Source organism: Saccopteryx leptura, chromosome 1 (assembly GCF_036850995.1).
Source record: "Saccopteryx leptura isolate mSacLep1 chromosome 1, mSacLep1_pri_phased_curated, whole genome shotgun sequence".
Taxonomy (NCBI): Eukaryota; Metazoa; Chordata; class Mammalia; order Chiroptera; family Emballonuridae; genus Saccopteryx; species Saccopteryx leptura.
The window spans coordinates 328,633,676-328,653,019 of record NC_089503.1 but is presented as its reverse complement, the minus strand read 5'-3'; the positions used below and the strand labels follow the sequence as shown (position 1 = coordinate 328,653,019).

Here is a 19,344-nt window from a genome sequence, read left to right as displayed (position 1 = left end):
TGCTCGCCTCATAAAAGGAGCTTGGAAGTCTTCCTTCCTCTTGAATTTTTTGAAATAGTTTGAGAAGGATAGGAGTTAGTTCTTCTTTGAATATTTGGTAGAATTTCGTTGTGAAGCCATCGGGCCCGGACTTTTCTTTGTTGGGAGTTTTTTGATAACTGTTTCGATCTCATTTGTTGTAATTGGTCTGTTTAGGTTTTCTGATTCTTCCAGATTGATTTTTGGAAGATTGTATGTTTCAAGGAATTTGTCCATTTCATCTAGGTTGTCTAGTTTTTTGGCATACAGTTCTTCATAGTATTTTCTTACAATATTTTGTATTTCTGTTGTGTCAGTTGTTATTTCTCCTCTCTCATTTCTAATTTTATTTATTTGAGTCCTCTCTCTCTTTTTCTTGGTGAGTCTACTTAAAGGTTCATCAATCTTGTTTACCTTTTCAAAGAACCAGCTCCTAGTTTCATTGATCCTCTGTATTGTTTCTTTAGCCTCTATGTCATTTATTTCTGCTCTGATCTTTATTATTTTCTTCCTTCTACTACATTTGGGCTTTACTTGCTGTTCTTTTTCTAATTCTTTTAGATGCAGGGTTAAGTTGTTTATTTGAGCTTTTTCTAGCTTCTGAAAGTGTGCCTGTAGTGCTATGAACTTCCCTCTCAGCACTGCTTTCACTGTGTCCCATAAATTTTGAGTTGTTGTATGCTCATTGTCATTCGTTTCTAGGAATTTTTTTATTTCTTCTTTGATCTCATTCTTAATCCATTCATTATTTAACACCCTGCTATTTAGTTTCCATGTGTTTGAGAATTTTTGAGCTTTTCTGCTGTGATTCATTTCTAGTTTCATGCCGTTGTGATCGGAGAAAGTGCTTGATATGATTTCAGTTTTCTTAAATTTGTTGAGAGCACTTTTGTGCCCTAACATGTGGTCTATCCTAGAGAATATACCATGAGCACTTGAAAAGAATGTATATTCTGCTGCTTTAGGGTGAAAGGATCTGAAGATATCTATTAAGTCGAGTTGATCTAGTGTTTCCAATAAGTCTGCTGTTTCTTTGTTAATTTTCTTTCTTGAGGATCTATCTAGTGATGTTAGTGGGGTATTGAAATCTCCTACTATTATAGTATTGCTGTTGATCTCGCCCTTTAAATCCATCAAAGTCTGTTTTATATATTTGGGTGCTCGTATATTATGTGCATAGATATTTATAATAGTTATATCTTCCTGTTGGATTACTCCCTTTATCATTATGTAGTGGCCTTCTTTATCTCTTACTATATCCTTTGTTTTAAAGTCCAATTTGTCTGATATAAGTATTGCTACCCCAGTTTTTTTTTTCATTTCCATTTGCATGAAATATTTTTTTCCAACCTTTTACCTTCAATCTATGTGTGTCTTTTGTTCTAAGGTGTGTCTCTTGTAGACAACATATGTATGGGTCCTGTTTTCTTATCCACGCAGCTACCCTATGTCTTTTGATTGGATCATTTAATCCATTTACATTTAAGGTTATTATTGATATGTAGTTGTTTATTGCCATTTTCTTCTTTAAAGGTGTATTCCTTTTTTGCTATATTCTTTTCCCACTTTGATCTGTTTACAACAGGCCCCTTAACATTTCCTGCAGCATTGGTTTGGTTGTAATGAATTCCTTGAGTTGTTTTTTGTCTGGGAAGCTTTTTATATCTCCTTCGATTTTAAACGATAGCCTTGCTGGATAAAGTAGTCTTGGTTGTAGGTTCTTGTTCTGCATTACTTTGAATATTTCTTGCCATTCCCTTCTGGCCTCAAGTGTTTCTGTTGAGAAGTCGGATGATATCCTTATGGGGGCTCCTTTGTAGGTGATAACTTTTTTTTCTCTTGCAGCTTTTAATATTTTCTCTTTATCGCTTAGCTTTGGTATTTTAATTATGATGTGTCTTGGTGTAGGTTTCTTTGGGTTTCTCTTTAATGGAGTCCTCTGTGCTTCTTGGACTTGTGAGAGTTTCTCTTGCATTAATTTAGGGAAATTTTCAGCTATGATATGATTGAACAAAGTCTCTATCCCTTGTTCCTTTTCTTCTTCTTCAGGAACCCCTATGATGCGGATGTTATTTCTCTTCATGTTGTCACAGAGCTCTCTAAGAGTTTCCTCTGACTTTTTGAGTCTCTTTTCTCTTTTCTTCTCTGCTTTCATGCCTTCATTCCAGTTGTCCTCTAACTCACTGATTCGATCCTCTGCTCTATCTATCCTGTTTTTAATTCCTTCCATTGTGGTCTTTATTTCCGATATTGTATTTGTCATCTCTGACTGGTTCTTTTTTATACTTGCTATTTCTTTATTTAGGTTTTCAAACTGCCCCTCCATTGTTGTTCTAAGATTCCTAAGCATCCTTACAATCATTATTTTGAACTCCGCATCTGGAAGTTTAATTATTTCCATATCACTCAGCTCATCTCTCATAGGTGTCTCTTGTGGTTTCATTTGGGTTGCACTCCTTTGTCTTCTCATCATGGTGTTTTAGTCTGCCTCCAGATTTCAGTTGTGTTATTTCTAGGTCTTCTTGGGTTGGTATCAGCTATTATTTGTAATCCACTTTTGGATTTGGGCAGCTTTGAAGTCTTGATTTGTTTGTTTTCTTAACAGGTGATAGTCTTGTTAACTGATCTCAGCAGGGGGCTTCCTTGAAACTGTAACCAGGAATGCTGTGGGTGTAACCTGAGACGCTGAAGGTCTCTTCCACCAACTAATCTCACTGGGGGCAGGGTTTTTTCTCAGCTTCAGTAGGGGGTGGTGTATCTCAGATCTCCATGGAGACCTGAGTTACTGCCCCTCCTCCCCACTTCTTGTTTTCAGCTGTGTCTTGTTGTGCTGATTGGAGCTGGATAGATGTCCAGAGATCTCTGATCCGGAAGCACTTCAGCTTTGTTTTGTGAAAGGTTCAGTCCCTCCCCCAGCTATGGCCGCCTCCAGCACGAATGAGTCAGCTTTTTTATTACGTTTCTTGCATACCTTAGCCCCTCACAGTCTGTCCCTCTCCCTGTCCTTTCCACTTGGGAGATAAGCTGGTCTTTTCAACCCACCTTGCTCCCTGGTCGCCAGGTAAGTGGCTGTGAGCAGTAGTTTCTGTTCTTTTTCCTCTGTGAAATCCTCTCTGGGCTCTCAGCCTCACCCCCCCCCTTCCGTTCCTGTAAGTAGAGGAGATTCAGGCACTCCTTACCAGGATTATTGTGTCTTCCTCTTTGCTCCTTGGTTTTTGAGAGCTGTTCTTGCAGTTCAGTGTTGGTTTTTCATGCTGATTTTTCCTAAATTGATTTGTATTCCAGTTTGGTGTTGAGAGCTGGGCGTCTGTGTGTCCGCCTACTCCGCTGCCATCTTTTGTATCCAAAAAAGACTGTTCTTATTTCCATGGAATTTCATTCCAGAACTCTCCAGTAAGATAGTAAGTGATGGCCCTGGCCGGTTGCCTCAGTGGTAGAGCATTGGCCTGACGTGCAGGAGTCCCGGGTTTGATTCCCAGCCAGGGCACACAGGAGAAGCGCCCATCTGCTTCTCCACCCCTCCCCCTCTCCTTCTTCTCTCTCTCTCTCTCTTCCCCTCCCGCAGCCAAGGCTCCATTGGAACAAAGTTGGCCCGGCGCTGAGGATGGCTCCATGACTTCTGCCTCAGGCACTAGAATGGCTCTGGTTGCAACAGAGTAACGCCCCAGATGGGCAGAGCATCGCCCCCTGGTGGGCATGCCGGGTGGATCCCGGTCAGGTGCATGCGGGAGTCTGTCTGACTGACTCCCCGTTTCCAACTTCAGAAAAATACAAAATACAAAAAAAAAAAAAAAAGATAGTGATGACAGTTAGTGAAAGCCCTTATCAACAGTTCATATTTATATCCCTGAGCTGAAACTGTCTATTTCAACACGTATCACATTCTCATTGAATTCCACATTTAATGAATGATGAATGCAGTGTATTTTTCACAATCTGGTTGCTAGCTTGATGCATTTTGTTAGCAAAACATGCAAGAACTGCTAAGATGGGAGTGTGGCCCTATCTAAGTCAGTCCAAGTGTCACCATGACTACAGCATACTTTCCTAAATTGATGAATTTTCTCTTAAGAAAATATAAATTTATTCCAGTACTTGATTCTTATTGTATTAAGGCTTTGTAATTTCTCCTATCAACAAAATTTGCTTTTATATGTTTGAATCATTTTCTTATTCATAGGATTGAGCCAGAATGACAGCTTCTGGATTTGACTGTCAATACTGCACAAAACCACTTCTTGGGAAGAAGTTTATGTTAAAGGATGGCAATCCATACTGCATTTCATGTTATGATCGTGTTTTTTGTAACTATTGTGAGGAGTGCAAAGAAGTAATTGAATCAGATTCTAAGGTAGGTCTTACCTCAGTTCACATAAGTATTGCATATGAGCAGCAGACAGATGCTTGGAATGCCTCTTTTCCTCTAGTGAACTCATAATCCTGCTGCTACTGGGTAAACGGATATTCAAAGTTACCATCAATTAAGTTCCATGCGCTATGCTTAGCACTATAAGATTTCAAATATAGTTTAATCGTCATGGTGATTTTAGGAAGTAGTTTGGGATGTTAAATATTAAAGAGGTTATTTGCCTCAAGTTACAGAGATAAAATATTCAGTTATTTCTAAAATCACAAGAGTATAAATAAATAATTAGATGTGTATAGATTCAAAAATCTATATTTTCTGACTTCAAACCAACCTTATCTCCACACCCACTGTGCCCGGCTACCTTTCAAATGCGCAACTCATTCCTCCCACAAAACACATTATTGTATTTTTTCCCTTTTCTTCTTCATTTTTTTTTTATCTTTGTTTTAGTTAGGTAGTGTTCAGATTCTGTTAATTCTCAAATAATAATAAGATATAGCAACCTAAAAGTAAAGATTGTTCAGTGAAAAACCTCTCTTGTAAAAAGAAGGCAGCAGACATATGAAGAGATAGGAAAAGGTCTATTTATTTTCTATTTGTCTTTATTGACCAACCAAGAAAGCCCCAATCTCTAGCTCTTAATTGCTCCAGAAAGTCTCTTATCTATGGGTAATAGTACTAACAGCAACGTTTCCTCAAGCTACCAGCACTACCTACCAGCACCAGAAACCCAGAAGTGTTTAATTCTGTCTTATAGAATGCCCTGTTTCAGCGCAAACACATTTAATTAACTTTTGTTCACTGTCTCAAAGGATCTTTGTTATAAAGGCAGGCACTGGCATGAAAGATGCTTCAACTGTGCCAGATGCAATCACTCTTTGGTGGAAAAGCCTTTCGCTGCCAAGGATGAGCTCCTGCTATGCTCCGAGTGCTATTCTAACGAGTGCTCCTCCAAGTGCTTCCACTGCAAGAAGACCATCATGCCCGGTAAGATCAAAAGGGCGTTCTGGCCTCTAACTGATGCCAGGATGCCTTGAATTAAGCTCAGGAAGAGCATAGTAGCTAACAACAAAACCCGCTTCTGAAAAAAAACACCTTTCTTGCTAGCTCTTGATCTCATTTAGTGTACTGTAGAAGTAAAAATATTATTTTTGTCTTGAATGGGTTAGTTACAGTGTTCTATATATTTTCATAAACATATGTAGTAAGTCATAGAAACATTTTGAACTGGAAGGTGAGTCATAGAATATAGCTAAAATCTATACTAATAATACCAACACTGCATTAAACGCCCTGTCCTAGATCTAACCAATGGCAGGCTTCGTTCTCTCCGAGGGAAGCAAGGATCCACATAAATCATTATACTTTTAGGCAAGCTGTGATTCTCTAAGCTTTGGTCCTCTTCTCAATCTGTATAGATAGCAGGATAAGAACACGATTCTCTCTGATTGTCTTATATTGGATTCAAAGACTTTCTAGGAAATCGTAACTCACATCATCCATCTCAGGAGTTTGAGTCTCTGGCATTTTCTGATATTCTTGTAGTGATGATTATGGTCCAACTTATCTAAACCACACGCAGCCTTTCAGAGTCTCTACATAAAATGCTTTCACATCTCAACATTGTAGCTTACAGAACACAAGAATTTTCAGGGAAAGAGTATTAACCATCATCATGGCTGAATGCTGTTTACTTTTACTCCCCCAGATAAATATTTTGAAAACCGACAAAACATTTTTTTAATGAAGGCTAGTAGTTTATCATCTTAACATTCACATATAGTATATTTTAAAGTAATTTGACAAAACTTTGCTTAAAAGAAAATAAAGCTATGTTTGATCTGTAATAACAGGTTCTTACATTGGGGGTACAGGTTCCCGCAAGATGGAATTTAAGGGAAACTACTGGCATGAAACCTGCTTTGTGTGTGAGCACTGCCGACAGCCAATAGGAACTAAACCGTTGATTTCCAAAGAGAGTGGCAATTACTGTGTGCAGTGTTTTGAGAAGGAGTTGGCTCACTACTGCAGCTTTTGTAAGAAGGTAATTATCAAAAAAGGATGAAGCTTGTGGAAACTTCCAGACCACTGCTTTTTATTTGAAATGAACTGATACACCACGTTTTATCTGTCTTTATACATTTCTGCTGGTATGACTTCCACCATGTCCCATCACACGACCTGTCAGAGTAAGGATGGCCGTCTATGTTTTTCACTATGAAATTCCACCCAGAACATGAATATTTTAAAATCTCAAGTGACTTGACCCTTCACTTCCAGTTACTGCTTTACACTAGATTTCATGCCTTCTAGTAGAGAATACATATCTCTCTTTAAACAAAATTTTGCAAAGAAAATAATTTTTTGATCCATTTAATTTTAGAGAAATGTGGATTTGTCCCCCAAAGGGATAAAGTGAACCAATATAAACAAGATGCTTAACTCCTCACACATTATGCCTCAGCAGCACAAATGTTTTCTCGGCATGGAGCTTCTGTTTCTAAAGAGTAGGTAGGTAGGCTCCAGAGAGTGAGGACCCCGTGAAGGAAAGTCATTAGACAGAAAGAAGACGAGGAGCTTTGAGTGGTTTCCTTCACTTCCAGTACGAGTATCACGTAGGGCCTTTCAATGTGGATTTCTATTCCAAACATGTTTGCCAATAGAAAAAAAAAAAAAAAAGGTCATTTTTTAAGTAAAGTTTGTCCATTTTTTTTAAGTTTGTCCATTTTTTATCTTCTAAGTTTTCTTTGTGAAAAGTCATTGATTTCTATCACCTTTATAAAGACCTGTTTGTAGTCCATAAAATATATATTGATGTTACCAAAGAAATCCTTGACCTATGAGGCATTATAAGTTTAAGACAGCACTATAAATTATGATAAAACTGAATCATAAAAATTAGTACAGTGATTTCTGAATACTTTTGATATATGGGATACTTTACTAAGTCTTTTAAGACCTTTTGTATACTTGCATCTGGACAACTAGAAGTCTCATTTGCACTTTCTCTACATACTGCATATACAAACACACATGCACACAAACATACACTTAGTAATTTTCTAGGTATTTTTAAAATACCATAACTGCATTTGAGGAAGCATCAATAAACCCCTGTTATAATTCCTAAATTGCTTGATAATAATGGCTGAAAATTAAAAATGATCGTAACATAACATCTTATATCCAGAGACTTCCATTACACTGCCAGGAACAATGACTTAGAAAACAACGTTAAAAGCAACAGTCAGACCCTATGACCCTGTACTATGTGAAGTTCCAAAGAATTACCAGAGTCAAGAACATACATTTAGAAACAGGTGCTATAAAAAAAATAGATAGATTTATCTCATTATTTTGAGGGATAACTAAACTGGCTATTTGTATGTTGTTTCTTAAAGATTTACCTTAAAGTATGATATTCATGAGATTTATGAGAATTATCTTAAAATCCTCTATTGGGCACATAATTTATAATTTCTTTCGATACTATAAAGATTCAAGAGGGAAACTTCTCTAGTACATCAACCACTAAGAACTCTCTAAGGCCAAAGCACTGGCACTTCCCAGGTTATAGGAGTCTGTCCTATTTTTAGGACATATTTTGAGGTCACCAAAAATTTATGAAATGTTTATATTGGGTAGTAGGCAGGCCATGACATGCCAGCTTATTTTCTATATTTAATTTTTTTGAGCCATGAGTCTCTTCAGAAAAGCTGAATATAAATGTCACTCATCAAGATAACCTCAGCTGAAGAAAATCAATTATCGATAGTTCCATCCAACCAAAGATTAACTCTAAAACAAAATAGACAGAAACTATTTGACAATCAAGCCCTTAAACATTTTTAATAGATTTTATTTTGTGAAACTAAAATTTTCTACCTAAAAGCAAGCATCTCACACTACAGATGCTTTGAATTGAAACTTCTCAAGCTTCAAAGAGAGTATTCTACAATTCATCAGCTGTTATCTACGGAATGTATAATTATTATTACTTCCACTTTGTCAGAGAAGAAATCTGATCTAAATCCTGGGATCAATCAGTGGCAAAAACGAAGTTTAGATATTAGACTTCATCTTAGCCCACGTGATTCTTCAAAAGGAACATATTCACAAGCAGACTATTTTTCATGTGTCAGAGTGTCTTCTCCCTAATTAATCAGTCTTTGCTGTACATATCAAGTTTTATTTTGCTGTGAATACATTTTTCAAGTTTGAATCTTTTAAGCATTGAAGTTAATCATTTGAACAAACAAATCAAAGGAATCTTGAGTTCTGCTGTGCCTACCGTAAGGCATTTGGAAATCAGTAGGGAGTATTTTAAATTGCTTGTGTTCACACACATCGTTGTGTTTCCCATTTACTTACTTAGAATAGTACACGTTCCATTTTCTTTTAGGAAAAATAATTTGTCTTTCAAATACCTTTAATTCTTAAGATATTTGTTGTTATATTTTACAATATCTTTAGAATAATCTTTCAAAAACTCTGTATCACAGACAAAACATTTTTTAATTTGTCAACAGTATGGTGGCTTAGAATCGGCTCTACATTTTTATATCTAGTAAATTTAAATACAAAGATGACAAGAACCACCTGAGATACAACATTTCTTCAGTCATTATAAGACATTTACATGAACACATTGCACATCTACCCCAGGTCTTTAGCCATGGTTCTGAAAGATGATATGACTTATAAATTGTTACACAAGAAGAGTTGTCTAGCATTTACCCATCTGATTCTAAAGGACGATGTCACTGCCTTTTAAAAAGTAGAATCCATAGATTAAACTACTCTAGAAAAAGATATTATATTTTGGAAGAATAATAACCATTTCTGACAAAACTTTAGCACATCACACATTAAGGCTCAGTTGGCAACCAGGGCTCATTACTTAGAGCCCTAAAGCTGAAAACTCACATAGTTGCACACAGAACTATGCTAAATACAATGCTGGAATTGCTTTCTCAACACTTTTTCCCCTTGGTGTTTATTCATTCATTTGACAAGGACTGATTGTTTACTATATCAAAGTTACGTTGCCTTGGTATTGTATTGTTTCATCACATGGGCTGTGGAGTCAGATGCCAATTTGAATGCTCACTTTGTGCGATTCTGGCAAGTGACAACCACTCTAACACCAAGTAGCTGCTCATCTCTTAAGCAGAAATGATAATAGTCCCTCCTATATAGGGATGTTGAGAATAGAAAAAAAAAAAAGGTCATTCCTTAGCACGGGGTTGAATTCTGAAAAATCACTCAAAAAGTTTTAGCCATTATTAGCAGATGATGGTGCTTATCAATTTCATTCAGGTTTGTTACTGGTGGGTATTCTTGAGCCTGGAGTCAAGCCTTCAGGACCCCCCCCCCCACCTCCAGCAACCTTAAAAGGTAAACATGGAAATAAGAACACAGTATAGAAAATATCTTAGCTCTAATGGCAGATCTTTGAAGACCAATGAGAAAGTCATAGAAAGGTAAGCAAAGGAATCAACAGCCAACTTCTTTTCTACCTTTCTGGATTCATTATGGCTTTGCATCTTTTCTGTTACAGTATGGGAGAAAAGTTAGGATATTTATCACCAGTTCAGTCTAATTCCTAGAGCCGATTGCTTCTCATAGCAACTCAGATAAATCATAGGAAAAAGATAGCCTGACACAGGGTGATTGAGTAGCCCAAAGAAGTATTTGTGGACATAGAAGAGAATCACAAAAGGTCTAAATTACAGTGGCTCCCATCGTCATTAACTTTTTTTCTGATCCTTTGGCAGGCGATAACTTCAGGTGGGGTAACATTTCATGGCCAGCCATGGCATAAAGAGTGTTTTCTGTGTAGTGGCTGTAGGAAAGAGCTCTGTGAAGAAGAGTTTATGTCCAGAGATGATTATCCATTCTGCCTGGACTGCTACAACCATCTTTTTGCCAAAAAGTGTGTAGCCTGCAGCAAACCCATTACTGGTGAGTTTAATACCACCCTACCATGAGACAGTTACGGCTATGTGAATGCTATATGTTCATTTTGAAAGTGCAAGTTAAAAAAAGGTAATCTTTTCAAGATAAACCCAACATACACAAATATACATATTATACACACCACTAAAGGCAATTATAGAGTATAATTAGGGTAGCTATGCTTTATAGAGGGTAATTAAAGCTAAACATAATGGTACTGATGCTCAATAAAGTAATAGTTCAGGAAAAGAGGAGAACGGGATGAGTTGCAAGGTCAGAGATCTTTATGAGTAGGTCTGATCTGAGGGTGAACCTTTAAGGATTTGAGAGGGAGAAAGGGATACTTAAAAATCAAAATCCTGCCTGACCAGGTGGTAGCACAATGGATGGGGTGTCAGACTGGGACACAGAAGGCCCAGGTTCAAAATCCCAAGGTAGCTGGCTTAAGTGCGGCATATCCGGCTTGAACACAGGGTCACCAGTTGAGTGTGGGGTCACCAGCTTCAGCGCTGGGTCGTCAGCTTCAGCATGGTATTATAGACATGACCCCATGGTTGCTGGAGTCAGCCCAAAGGTCACTGGCTTGAAGCCCAAGGTCTTAGGTTTGAGCAAGAGGTAACTCACTCTGCTGAAGCCCCCCAGTCAAAGCACATATGAGAAAGCAATCAATAAAAAGCTAAAACAAGGCCCTGGCCGGTTGGCTCAGCGGTAGAGCGTCGGCCTGGCATGCGGGGGACCCGGGTTCGATTCCCAGCCAGGGCACATAGGAGAAGCACCCATTTGCTTCTCCACCCCCCCTCCTTCCTCTCTCTCTCTTCCCCTCCCGCAGCCAAGGCTCCATTGGAGCAAAGATGGCCTGGGCGCTGGGGATGGCTCCTTGGCCTCTGCCCCAGGCGCTAGAATAGCTCTGGTCGCGGCAGAGCGACACCCCGGAGGGGCAGAGCATCGCCCCCTGGTGGGCAGAGCGTCGCCCCTGGTGGGCGTGCCAGGTGGATCCCGGTCGGGCGCATGCAGGAGTCTGTCTGACTGTCTCTCCCCATTTCCAGCTTCAGAAAAAAAAGCTAAAACATCACAGCAAAGAATTGATGCTTTTCCTCTCTCTCCCTTCCTGTCTGTCCCTATCTGTCCCTCTCTCTGTCCCTGTCAAAAATATCTATATATCAAAATCCTGCTTAATAGTTTTAAGTAAATATAATAAGTATTGAACAAAAATCTAAATCTGAACTGATTAGGGGAGCAAAGGTTAGAATCAGTTAAAGTTCATTTTAAGATGCTTCTAACACATGTATTATTTTCTATTTCTTTGCAATAAGTTTTAATTATGAATAGACAAAGTAAAACAAGAAAGCATTGTAGGAAGAAATAAAGTACATGAGACATGATTTGAAAATAACATAAATGGTAGATCGGTGTTAAATAGATTTTCAAGGCAAAAACATAAAAATAAAAAAACATTATATTTTCCTCAGGGACGCTTCTAAAATACTTATCTCATAGTGAAAGAACTAAAGCTAACATGGCAGCTGAGAAACCCAGGTTTCCTTCTCCTCCATCTTCAAATATATCACAAAATAAGAGTTGAAAATTAAGCATTTTTGGAGAAAGGACAGAGTTTTGCTGCAAACCCAGCGTGGCAGTCTTTCACTGACTGGCAGGCGGAAAGCAAGCCTCACCTGCTTGCCTGTCTGGGGCACCGTGGTGTTCAGAATCTCACACCGGCCCACGGGCGGCATCTGGCCAGCAGCCATGTTTTGTTTAGCCCGCACATGTCTGGAAGCAATGTAATGTAACGTAAGGTAATATAAAATCCTGCCGAGGGCGCAAACTGCCCTTACACTCCAGAGCCAGGTCGATGTCATATGGAGGGAAGAGGTTGTCCCATTGCTCAGGGCATGTCCTCTCTGTTTCTCACACCTTGTTTTTATCACTTCAGCTACATCACTTTTCAGCCCTTGCTAGGGCAATTCCAGACAATCAAGCTCCAAAGCTTGGACTCTTAACCAATCTACTTTCCTGCCTTTTACACATCTGGCAACTCCTGCAGTCCAGAGACTACGTAAGCCATTGTCGTCACTGATGTTGTCTAGAATATGGGACTTCCAGAAATGCAATACCTGGAGTTCCACTATCTCCTTAGTAGAACCTGCAGTCACAACCCAACAGATTCAGTCAGCTTATTCTAGAGCATTTTTCTTGAATTCATCAGAAAAAAGGGGAGCTTCCATAAGGAAATGAGAAATTAAATGACTCAAAATGAATTTTAAAACTTTCTGGGGACCTAAATGGCTAATATTAGTCTGCAAAGAGCCACCCTGAGCCCTGGACTGGATGAGTTTCAATTTGGATCCATAATAGACCCCATGTGTCTCAGAAATTTTTTTCCTCATGGGTTGTAGCTGGTTGATCGCAGAGCCCAGCTCTTTAGGTTTCAGACAGCAAAACCGCATTGTTCTGCGTGTAACATAAGGATGATCAGGAACCAGAGAGTTGACCCAAAAGTAATCCAAATGCAGAATTATATATTTAATTTAGAATAATCAGTCTTTTGCTAATTATCTTTATCTTCTTTGGGGTCTGTGACTGAGGGATACCAGAGCCTATAATGCTGACAAAACTTTGAACTCACTTTAATATTTTTTATTTAATTCTTAAACTTATATATAAATCCCACAGTAGCGCTTCTTTAAAACTGAGCTATTGAACTAATTTACCATAGGGAATTCTTATGCAGACATGTATACAATATTTATCTTCTCAACGTTGCACATTCATGCAAACAACATGTCACCATATGGAACTATGTTGAATGTTTTCAAAATACTATTTTATATTAACTAAATCTTAAGTCACCTGGTATAATTTATTTTAACTCTCATCACAATGAATTTAAGTCATCTGAACAAACTCAATGTAAAGCTATTTTTTTCTCCTCCTCCAAGATAGGATTAATCCTTTTCTGGAATAATTGAAGCAGCTTGATAGAGCGAGAACTCCAGACCAGGGGAAGATCACCTTGGTCCTGGCCTGACTGCTCTGTGACAGTGGGCAAACCGTTCACCTCTGAGGTCCTCATTTGTCTTCTTTTCCAAATAAGAAGTTGAACAGGATTACATTTTAGCTTTCTTTTAGTTCTGCTAATTTAAATTGAAAAGGGTTTTAAATATTATAATTTTCAAAAGGGATGCTGTTTCAGGTTATGTTTTTTGGGTTTTTTTTTAACTCATTTTTTTTTTTTTTAGAGAGGAGAGAGAGAGAGACAGAGAGGGAGAGAGAGGAGAGAGAGACAGAGAGAGAGAAGGGGGGAGGAGCTGGAAGCATCAACTCCCATATGTGCCTTGACCAGGCAAGCCCAGGGTTTTGAACTGGCGACCTCAGCATTTCCAGGTCAATGCTTTATCCATTGCGCCACCACAGGTCAGGCCTAGGTTATGTTTTTTTATAAAAGATAAATTTCAGCTGAATTTGGTGGAGTTAAGAGCATGGGTTCTGAACCCAGATGACCTAGGATTGAATCCAGATCTGCCACTTACCAGCTGGGTGATTTGGGCAAGTGGTTGAAGTCTTCTGTCAATTTTCATATACAAAGTAGGCTTAGTGATAATAGCTACCCCATGAAGGTGAGGAAGGAGCTATATGAAGTAACACATATAAAGGGCTTTACTATCCCAAATGGAATATTTGTGAATTATATGTGAAATCAGCACGTGAATTATTTTAACCTCACTCAATTGTGTGATAAGCAAATCACAGGATGTTCATAATACCAGATCACTCGGAGAAGAAACCTTGGCTAATAAAAAAGACCCAATTCTTAGACATTTTTCCATTTTTACAAATCCTTAAAATCAATTCTTTAAACTGTGCCCCGGATTTGTACTAGAGATATAGAGATAGTGTCACACTGAAGACTCAAATTCTACCTTTCTTAGAAATACTACGGCTCAAATGAGGCCCAAGTGGTGGAGGCTGACAAGGCACCTCTTAGAAACGAATCATTGGATAGCATGGTCTCAGAATGATCAAAGGTCTTTCTCACAAGCCTAGGCTGTAGTTGTCTCGAGGCAAGGTAATAAGGTCATCATGCTACGCTAGCTACATGATAATCTGTATGAAATTCTCTATTTGGGGCTTTTGGAGATGTGTCCCAAACCACAATATAACCATGGGACTTTATTCTAAGTAAAATTTAAACATGGAATAAAAGGGAGGGGGGAAAAAAACTAAAATGGCATCAAAATATCAGACATCAGGGTAGGAAGTACACATTTATTTTATTTTATCTTAGCGTTGCTCTGAGGAAAGAAGGGCACAAAGAGAGAAAGGAGCAAGATCTCTGTAAGGAACAGCTCTTCCCACTCGCTACACTGTATTCCCTTCTCTGTTTCAGCAGTCCTATCTGTTTCCAAAAATATGCGCTTTTTATATCCAAGTTCTACCTATTTGTGCAGATTATGGAAACATTTCACTGGAAACTCACCAGAGACTGGATCTCATTGGAGGAACTTGCCTGTGGGTGTCATTCCCAGTTAGACAGAAAGCCAGCGGGCGGCATTCTCTTTTAGGTTACCTGCTTTGGTATAGCCTCGCTGTATTTCCAGTTCCTGGAAGAGTTCCTGATAGAATGGTCAATCTATTCATTGAAAGAAGAGGTGATTCTTTTTCTCCAATTCCTTTACAGGTCTCAGAGGTGCCAAGTTTATCTGCTTTCAAAACCGCCAGTGGCACAGCGAATGCTTTAACTGTGGGAAGTGCTCCATCTCCCTGGTGGGGGAAGGCTTCCTGACCCAGAACGAGGAAATCTTCTGCCGCAAATGTGCTTCTGGGGTGGAGACTGACATCTAGAAGGATGTAGTCCTCCCCAACCAAAAATCCACCCAGCTTGTGTTCTCACTAAATCCAGAACTTGGTTGAAGCCATATTTCTGACTTAATTTTTAGAAAATATTAATGTAGAATTCATAGCAGAAGGGTTTTTTGCACACATTCTGATTGAACTGTATTATAAGAGCACAGAAAAAGCACAGTCTATCAAATGAATATACACTAAATCACAAAGGCACCTCTCCTTGCAAAATACTGCACTCTGCTGTTAGAAACATAGGAATTGTCTCTTTATTGTGATCAAGTACATGACCTATATTATTCTAGAAGTCATGGATGTTATTACTGAAGACAGATGTTTTTCAAAGCTGCAGAGTAAAAAGGAAATTAAGAGATAAATTAAAAGGCATACATAAGACTAATGTTTGTGTTCTTAGCAAGCTATTTATATATAACAGGATATGAATAGTAGAACAACAGTGATCAGGGAAAACTGATTAGCAATAATCACATTTAAGAATTCTGTCATTTTATCATTCTTTGATTACTCACACGTACAGACTTTGAAAAACAAAACTGCAATTTGTCCTCATCCACTCTGCTTCTGCAGTTAGTTGGTTCCTGTATTTAAGCAATGGGATCAGAGAATCATAGGATCTGTGGCTTTCATACACTCTATAGATATAACAGTTCCTCTGCATGTACCTAGGCATAGTCAAAATGTGGGTTTCAACACATTTTTTATTAAATGCATTTTCAAAGCCCACATGATTTTTCTGAAGACTTACAGATTTCATGAAAGCAAATGACTATTCTTTCAAATGAGCGAACCAGGATTATCATTGTCCCCAAAGGCAAACCTTTAAAGTAAATAGATCATTAAATCATCACTTGTGGAAATGAGTTTTAGGTAAGGGATTGAATGTTGGAACATGACTTTCATCCAGATATCTAAAGGAATAATAGAATGCATAATTAGCTCTGAGCCTCATGCATTTTGACTTCTAAAATTACATAGATGATTAATGGAAAGACATAAAAGGGAGCTTTAAAGAATTCTGGTAATAATAAGAATTGAAAAAGAATAATTCACTGCTGGTAATTCAGGACCTGTAAAGCAATAGAATAGAGCAATATGGGCCATAGACTAGCCCTCCCACTGTTCCCCCACATCTGTGCCACTCTCCTTGCCCATGCCAACCATGCCTCAGAGCTCCAGTCCCCTGTATGACCCAGAGGTGCACTCTCGACCCTAAGCAGCCATTCTACAAACATGTCAGTTTTTATTGGCCATAAAGGACATAGTAAAAAGTTTAGCTGCCCCTGGACAATATTTGCCACATTGGGTGGAACAAATGGAAAGCAACCTCTGCTCCCTATGGTCAATTATCACCCTTTTTAAGTGCACTTGAGTGGAGTTGGAGGGGGGGTTAGGAGGAGAAACTCATAGACATAACATTTTTATGTATCTACACTGAGAGTATTACATGGCATTAAAGTTTCTGATTGAAATCTAATTATATGCTGTGGCTGATTACCATGATTAAAATAGCATCACAGGAGATTCAATTAAAATTGTTATGGAAACACAATTTTTAAGATAGTTTAAAATGCAAGGACATGTGGAGATGCTAACAACTTAGAAAAGGTCATGCTACACAGGCTATATGACAGTAATAATTTTCTTTTGTATTAACAACACCAAGATATTTTCTCACATTCACTTTATAAAATGTAGGAAAAACTATCAATATTTTTTCCTGATTTGTTGGAAATTTCACATAACAGGTAAAGAACTAAATATGCCAACTGTCCTATGTTCTAGAAAATAATAGTGTATTACTTTTTAAGAAAACCAAGCCATTCTAAGTTTGGACGGATATATAACATGTAACATTGTCTCAGTTAACCACTTATATAAAAACATACAAAAGTGATGTTTTCTTGGTTAAACAATTGGTAATATTTAGGCATTTTATTGTGTGTGGGGGATGGGGTGAGGGCACGCGATCAGGCTTGCTTTCTATCTATGTAATTATAATTCACAAAATCATTGCTGAATTAGAGGTTTTGTTATTCTTTGATATAGATACTTAAGTATATATACTCTTGCATATAAGTAATTCTACATTTAGAATGTAGCTTAGTCATCAAATATAAAGCATGTCTATGGACAGTTAGAGCTTGAGCTGTTACAGTTCTGGGATGAAGTGGGGGTAGGTCAGGTTATAGAAATGTGGGGTGTCAGATGTAGAGGTCCTTTCCAATCAGATTGTAAAAAGTGCCACTACAGACACAACACACATATGCAAAACAACTAAGAAAGGAGGCTCCACTCGCCTGACATGCATACAATGATAAAAGTAAGACCCTTAAACTATGGTTGATTTCGGGTCAGTAAAGGGAAAAGCTCTCTAACTGACCCAGGTAAAGATGGCATTAACTGCCTAAGGAAGCCTTGCACTCCCGGTGATGCGATGCACAGGCAGGAAACAATTAGAAGCAAATCCTGTGCTAAAAACAAGATGGTTTGGAAGTCACAAAGAAATTGCACCAAAGAGCAAGAAGAAATGAGAGTGCTAAAATAGGAAGGGACAGATGAAAGGGGAATGTTAACTCTTAGGATAAAAGGTTTATGTTTGATATAGCATGCGATAGAAAGTTACCAACTAGCCTTAAATAGAGAAGAAAAAGCATCACAACAGTGTTTGTGAAAAATTACACCAATGACTCCCAGGGCCTGGCATGGAAGAGGGCAAGGTCCAAAAGCTAGGTCTCCTCATGCAGCAGTGAGTGTGATTAGTGGCAATAGAAGTGAAAAGAGAAACGCAACGCAGGCCGAGAGCTACATCCGTTGATAAAGATGAGTATGCAAGACAACAAACCAAAATATTTCATGTTGAATTAAAGATGACAAAAAATGCAAAAAAAAATTCTGCTTCTATGATATCAGGAAGAATACCCAAGGTTTCAATTTTCACTTAAACAATGGACTTTGGAACATTCCAGGTTCACTGATTAAATAAAGTGTGATAAAAGTAACTCATGCTATTCTCATGATTTCAAAATTTACATAGTCACTATGTAAAAAATAATCTGTTGCACATTGGAGTGAAAGATTGGCCAACTATTGTGAAAATGTAATTATACTGATCACAAATGACCTTGGTTAAAAATCACCACAAAAGAAAAGTCAATCCAAAAATATGTCTGACATTAGTGACACAGTTTTTTAATCTAAGGAAAAAATACTTTTTTACTCTACCTAGTATATTAATAATAGTTCATATTTTAAATAAGAAAATGATTGTTTTAGATATAGTATATTAATTGAACACAAATTATTTTCAAATACAATTATAGATATTCATTATTGTAATAATATAATTTTTACGTATTTTACAAATTATGGTTTTCAAAATTTTATGCCAAATAAATTTGCATACTGCATATTTCTCAAGTTGTTTTTAGAATTTTAGTTTTTTAAATCAACTTGGTAGTAAATAGAATAGGTATGGAATAACGTTGTAGTGTTTCTACTTTTATTACATAAATCAACATAATGCCCTTTATCTTTGTCTCATTCATTTTTACAACAACACACAGAATAGCTATGTGTTCAAGTATCATTTCAGAGCATTAATAAAAGAATAACAATTCAATTCTGTCTGACCTCAACAGTAATGCCTGTTCTGTGAATCACATCTGTGCTTTTTTACAGTGATCAACTTTTTAAATATTCTAAACTAAAAGAATTATTTTTAATTATCATTTTTATAATTCTAAATATACCACAAATAACTCCAATGAAATTTTCTTGTATTGACTGAGATAGTCTTTGTTAATATCTTATTATTTCTACATTGGAGTAATTGAGACCCTTTTACCTAAAGCAGAATCGGTGGCTGTAACAAACCTTCGTGCAACTTCAGCTAACCCACACTACTTAGGCCCTCTCCTGAGTTGCATTAAATTATGAACTCACTGAATGTTAGAACATGTTTTACGGTGAAATGTTTGGAAGAACATAGCTCAGTAAACATTTCTAGTTTATTTTAAAAATCACATGGCTTTGAAATACAATGAAATTCTAATGGGCACTCAAAAGGTAAACTATATGTCTTGGATTAGGTTTTCTAATGTAAGAGAAAGTCAACAGAAATTATACTTGTTAAGATA

The 19,344-nt window shown here is 37.6% G+C and overlaps 1 protein-coding gene across 1 annotated transcript in view; it reads left to right on the top strand.

Moving 5' to 3' along the window:
• Positions 1-18,397, top strand: part of FHL5 (four and a half LIM domains 5) — a 40,926-nt gene extending 22,529 nt beyond the window's left edge. Inside the window, exons 2-6 of the mRNA XM_066358853.1 lie at positions 4,199-4,369; positions 5,200-5,374; positions 6,262-6,431; positions 10,165-10,351; positions 15,024-18,397. Coding sequence (XP_066214950.1) covers positions 4,211-4,369; positions 5,200-5,374; positions 6,262-6,431; positions 10,165-10,351; positions 15,024-15,187 — 855 coding nt within the window. The 5' untranslated portion in view covers positions 4,199-4,210 and the 3' untranslated portion in view covers positions 15,188-18,397. The remainder of the gene's footprint in view (positions 1-4,198; positions 4,370-5,199; positions 5,375-6,261; positions 6,432-10,164; positions 10,352-15,023) is intronic.
• Positions 18,398-19,344: the final 947 nt, after the last annotated feature.